This window comes from Elephas maximus, chromosome 8, assembly GCF_024166365.1.
Source record: "Elephas maximus indicus isolate mEleMax1 chromosome 8, mEleMax1 primary haplotype, whole genome shotgun sequence".
Lineage (NCBI taxonomy): Eukaryota > Metazoa > Chordata > Mammalia > Proboscidea > Elephantidae > Elephas > Elephas maximus.
The window spans coordinates 22,251,261-22,257,260 of record NC_064826.1 but is presented as its reverse complement, the minus strand read 5'-3'; the positions used below and the strand labels follow the sequence as shown (position 1 = coordinate 22,257,260).

Below are 6,000 nucleotides of genomic sequence, written 5' to 3'. Positions count from 1 at the left end.
AACACCATATATTTGGTTGTTATTGGCATGCAGCCATAACAGTGGGGAAGATGTTTCGAATTAGAACAGAAAACACCTTCAGAAGAACTCTGAGGAACATCAACATTAAGGGGCAGGCAGAGGAAGACTCATTCACAAAGGAGATGAAAAGGAGCAGCTATAGAGGTGGGAGGAATACAGAGTGTGTGTATCTCAGAAGAAGAAAGGCATTTCAAGGAGCAAATGGTGTCAAATGTTGTAGACAGGTCAAGTAAAGTGAGGACTGAAGGTGTCCCTTGGATGTAGTAACACGGGGGTCATTAGTGACCTTAGAGAGAATGGTTTCAGTAAATTGACAGAGGTAACAGTCAGAGGGCAGTGGGCTGAGGATTGAATGCGGGGTGAGGGTGGGGAGGTCCTCACTGGCTCAGTTCCTTGCTATGCAGGCCTTTCCACAGGACAGCTCACAACATAGCCGCTGGCTTCCCTCAGATCAAGCCAGCAAGAGGGCAAGATAGGAGCCAAGTCTTTTTGTAACCTAATCTCAGGAGTGCCATCCCATCACTTTTGCCATAGTCTATTAGTTCGAAATAAGTCACTGGGTCCCTTCAAGGGAGGGGGTTGCACAAGGTCAGGAGTATCAGGAGATGGGGATCATTGGAGGCTATCTTAGCAGATGCCTGTTACACACTGTTCTTTGACTTTAACTGGAATTCAATGTCTCTGAACAACTCTACCTCTCTTTCCTGTGAAGACAGGAAAGAGATATGGACGTAGGCTGGGAGTAAAGGAAAGGTTTATTTGATCATTTTTATAATGTAAGAAACTTGATACTCTTTAAGTGCTAACAAGAAGAACCCAGGATAAATTGAGAGGCTGCAATAACAGGAGAGGGCATCATCTATTAGAGTCCTTGAGGATGGAGGAGATAGATCCACAACATAGCCGGGAAGTTTAGGCTAAGCAGCAGGAGGGAGTTTTTTTCTTTGTAACAAGAAAGAAGGATAAGTTTTTAGATTTGGTGGTGGGAATTCTTCTTGATAGGTCTATTATCCAAAGCGGGAGACTTTATCACTATTTGAGAGCGTGGAAGACAGTGGAATAGGAGTTAAGAGAACAGAGAAGGTCTGAAACAGACCCAGAGGGATTGGAGACTGAAGTGACTGAGGAAACAGAAGAAATTCCAGACAGTGGGTGAGAGCCCATGAATTCACTGTGGCACCAACCTGCCTAGCTGGGTGTTTTCTCTAGCTAAGGGATAGGTTAGGAGAAGGCAGAGAGAGCTAGAGTTGGGGTTTCGACAGGCAGTTGCAATGGAAGACAATGGGGACTAGAGAGGAGGATACTGGTAGGAGAGGGGAATGATACATGGTGCATGGAGTCTAGCCAGGATCCAGAAGAAGGCAGAAGGGAGCCAACAAAGAGAGGTAGAGTTGTTCAGAGACACTGAATTCTAGTTAAAGTCAAAGAATGGTATGTAGCAGGCATCTGCTAAGATAGCCTCCAGTGATCCCCATCTCCTGGTACTCCTGACCTTGTGCAACCCCCTCCCTTGAAGGGACCCAGTGACTTATTTCGAACTAACAGACTATGGCAAAAGTGATGGGATGGCACTCCTGAGATTAGGTTACAAAAAGACTTGGCTCCTATCTTGCCCTCTTGCTGGCTTGATCTGAGGGAAGCCAGCAGCCATGTTGTGAGCTGTCCTGTGGAGAGGCCCGCAGCGCAAGGAACTGAGCCAGTGAGGACCTCACTCCAACATCCTTGAGGAAATGAATCTTGCCAAAGACTACATGAGGGAGCTTGGAAGCAGATCTGCCCTCAGTCAGAAGTGACCACAACCCCCGACAACTCGATTGCAGCTTTGTGACAGGTCTTCAGGTGGAGGCACCCAGCTAAGCCATACCTAGATTCCTGATGCACAGTTAACTATGAGATAATAAGTGCTCATTGTGTTTAATCCTCATAAAAAAAAAAAAAATCCTCATATTTTGGGGTAATTCGTTATGTAGCAACAGAGAACTAATACAGGGTATAAGAGAAGTAACTGAATGAGGGGGAAGAAAGGACAGCAGTTATAATTAGAGAATGGGGTGTTTGAGTTTACAGTTTCAGCCAGGAGGCAGTTATAAAGCTTCATCTGTGTGGGAGAGAGTGGCTGAACTGGGGCAGAATGAGCTGAGAGACTAGGGTATTGGACAAATCAAGCTCAGGATCACTGGGTGGAAAAGAAGAGTGCACCAGGTGTCAGCAATTTCAATGAACGACAGGGTGGGAGCTGGGGCAGGGAAAAGAAATGGAGCGTAGTATAAACAGATGGAATGCACCTCCAGAGTTTTTTTTTTTCCCCAAGAGGATGGCGAATTAATGGTATGGTAAGGGCACCAGGAATCTAGGAAGATGTTGCTCCCAAAACTTGACTCTAGGATATGTCAGGTGTGGAAGAGGGAGAAAACAATCTGTTCTACCCAGTCTAGAGGCAGATTTTAAGGTTAAATGACATAGTCCTTGTAAACTACTTGGCTCCACATAGTGGGCACCCAACAAATATTAGTCCTCTCTAAACATTCGCTTCGACTTTTGAGTACCCTGGTCCTGCACGCCCCCTCCGCCCGCCTCCATCCCTTTACTCAAACAGCTGGGGCTGCATCGGGCGGTTGGAGGCAGCGGGACTCACCACACTCGGTCAGGGCCTGCCTCCTCAAGATCCAGGGAGAGTGAGCGGGGAGCCAGGTTTTTCCTAACTTCATTGCAGCAGCTGGGAAAGGGTGAAAGAACAAGGGTCATTCTCCCCCGTGTACAGGACATGTCACCCCTCTGAGAGAAATTTATTCCTTTCATCAACAAACATCAATCGAGGGCTCAGAAGCGCGACACAAATGCCGGGGAGATACCCGCTCCCGACAGCAGAGAGGACGCTTGGGCACTATCCGCATCGAGGCCAACAGAACTTTCCCAAGGTCTCCCCATACTTTTAGCTGAGGGAAAATGTCGGAACTGGGCGTGCAGCCAGCACTGCGATCCCTCCAGAACTCGGCCTCGTAGGCTTCCAGCTAAGGCCCTGTGGACCTCTCAGTCCACCCTCCACTCTGGGAAAATCCACCTGGGGCGCCCGCGTCCACGTGGACTCCCTGGCTGCCCTCGGGGCGGGGCGCAATGGGCGAGGCCAGACAGGAGGGCGCGGCCGATCCCGCCCCCGGGGCTCCCATGGCTCCTCGCGCCCAGCGGCCAGATGCTGACGTGTCCTTTCCTTCCCACTACACCTCCCGACAGTACCTACTTCGGCTGCCCCGGAAGTCCCGCCCCATACTTGGCCTGTCACCGCAAATCAGTTCTCTCAGCGCTTCCCGGAGTTCTCCACTCGTTTGAGGACCAAGGGGCGGGGCTCAGCGAGCAGGGCGCCTATTGGCTTGAGGTCCGGCAGGCTCTGGGCGCCTATTGGCCAGAGAGCAGCGGTGCTCTGGCACGCTTGCGCGGCGAGTAGAACGTGTGGCGGCGGCGGCGGTGATCGCGTCTCCTCTTTCGCTACCAGTCCCGCTGCTGCTCTGTGAGTGCCCAGCGCGTCTGTCCCGTCCATCACCCGCAGCCGGTCGCCCGCCTGCCCCTCGCCGCGGCGGCCTTTCGCCAACACCGACACCCACACTGACACCTCCAGTCCGGTCGGCCGCCCCACTCGCTACCTTTCCATCTCCACACATGGCCTCCTCCGTGCAGACCGGCGGCTCCTCCGGGGGACCCGCGGTCCCCACCGTGCAGCGGGGCATCGTCAAGATGGTGAGAGCGGGGCCCTGGACACCGTCCTCTCCGCCCGCCTCCGGGCGAGGTCGGACTCTGGCTTCTCTTCCCCTCCCGCTAGCCTACTTGGTCTCCCAGATCCCCTTTCCTGTACCCCTTTGCCACTGTGGACTCCTTCTTCCAACCCCCTCTCTAGACGGAACTCGACACGGACGCCCCCTTGGTCCTTGTCTTGCGGACACCCTGGCATCAGGGGTCACAGTGATTTCTGTGGTCGCCGCACTCGATCTCCTGGCTGTTTACCGGGGCAGATCGACTGCTGATTGACTAGCGGAGAGAATTCGTGGATATCTGTCTTTCCATTCTCCCTGTCTATTTTGACATCTGCTGAGCAGTTTGTAGTTTTTCAAGATGCTTTTGCTTCTCAAACCCTGACATCCGGTCTTTCCTGGAGCCCTAGGAGTACTTGGACATCCTGAAGCTTTTCTGCTCACCTGCGCTCAGTTAACTTCAAGTTTTCTTGCTTTCTGGCCCTGTGTGTCCGTTTTTTCCCTTCGCCGATCATGTCAGGTCTGTAGTTTTAAGAGCTGACCCTCGTGGTCCTCTTCCTAGAATTTAGGCCAGCTGGAATCTTAGCGATCATTATTGTCCCCCCCCCCCGCCCCCCACACCCCAGATAAAGAGTTTAAAAGAGGGCAAGTGACTTGTCTAAGATCACATGGTGCTTTGGGTTGAAGCCAGGACCAGAGCCCAAATGTTCTGGCTCCCAGTTCAGGGCCCGATTCATATTCCCCCAGTCCCTGCATTTGTGACTTTAGAATTTAAAACCTCATGAAGTTCACTTTTAAGAAGTTACCCTCATTACCATGATAATTTTGTAGTATGAGCTCTAATTTTCACTAACCTCCTGGTGTCATCTCACCAACAGTCCCAAGTGTTGGAACCTGGCATTTTTTGGTTGTTAACAGGTTTTCTGGTGGCGATGACCACAAACTTCTAGATTTCATTTCAGTTTTGCAGTTCTGACTTTTCCATCTGGAACAGCAAATACCCATATGACGCCGTTTCTCCCAAAGCTTTGCAATTTTTGCTGTTGTAGAAAGTTTAAAAAACATCTTTGCCTATTGTCTTTCAAAGGATTAAAATGTTCGGCAGCTTGTGTGTGTGCAAATTCGATTTCGTGGTGTGTTTTGTCCCTAGCTTTCATATATTCATTTCTTAGGTAATATTTTGTCACCAGCTGAGATCCTTGGGGCTTTTGATATTGCCTTTTCTTCATTTACACATAATGGAGAGTCAGAATTTATCAGAAACGGAATGAGAAGGGAATTTCCAAGGTCCATGTGTGGTTTCCTCTGAAATATTGACCTGACCCCTTAAAGGATTATCCTGAAGTGGCTCCTCGTTTGTTCGCTTTTTTATTTGCACTGATCTTTCCCTTCACCATAGGAACAAAACATCGCTGGGTTGTCTGTTGGTGGGATTGGCATTGCTGAGTGGATCTTTTAGAGTTTTCTCCTTTGCCAGAGCTTGAAGTTTCCTTAAAGTCCCCTCTCATTTGTAGGGTGGGAGTGGAATGAGGCTGCACATATTTTTGCTTCTACCAGATGCTGGAGGCTTCCGGGGCATCTAGATTCTATGAGGTAATGGTGGCTGCTCACAGATTACCCCACAGATACTGAATATTGACAAAAATGAACAGCTTGTTTATTGTGTCATGTCTTGGGCTGAGTATTCTAGTTATATTATCTCATTTATAACACCGTCAAGTAGATTGTTGGCTATGTTTTACAGATGTGTAATTTAGGAGCCCCCTTGGCTCAGTGGTTAAAGCAATCAACTGCTAATAGAAAGGTCAGTGGTTCAGAACCACCAGTGGCTCCATGGGAGAAAGATGTGGCAGTCTGATTCAGTAGAGATTTGTGGCTTTGGAAACCCTTCGGAGCCACTACGAGTTGGAATCTGTGATCTGAGGTTTAGAAAGAATAAGGCACTTACTCAAGGACAGGCACTTTTCATCAGTAATAAGAGGCAGAGCTGGTCTTAACCCCTGGCCTGTCTGCCAAAACACGTGCTTGTAACTGTCGTATTCTGCTGCCTCTGACTCCAGGACATGAGTTTATAACATGGAGGAGGGTGGGGTCCATGATGCTGCCACAGAATTGCAGGAAAGTCAAGCTGACTGTAATTGAGTTGAGAAGAGATTAGATGTTACTCCTTGTCTTGTCCAGGAGCTGTTATTGTGGTAAGTGACTTCATTTGGTGCTTGTAGTGTTGTGCGCATAG

The 6,000-nt window shown here is 49.5% G+C and overlaps 1 protein-coding gene across 1 annotated transcript in view; it reads left to right on the top strand.

Annotated features, from left to right (window-relative positions):
- Positions 1 to 3,436: 3,436 nt before the first annotated feature.
- The window catches only part of SND1 (staphylococcal nuclease and tudor domain containing 1), a 496,139-nt gene continuing 493,575 nt past the window's right edge, over positions 3,437 to 6,000 (top strand). Inside the window, exon 1 of the mRNA XM_049894741.1 lies at positions 3,437 to 3,753. Within this exon, the coding sequence (XP_049750698.1) occupies positions 3,676 to 3,753 (78 nt within the window). The 5' untranslated portion in view covers positions 3,437 to 3,675. The remainder of the gene's footprint in view (positions 3,754 to 6,000) is intronic.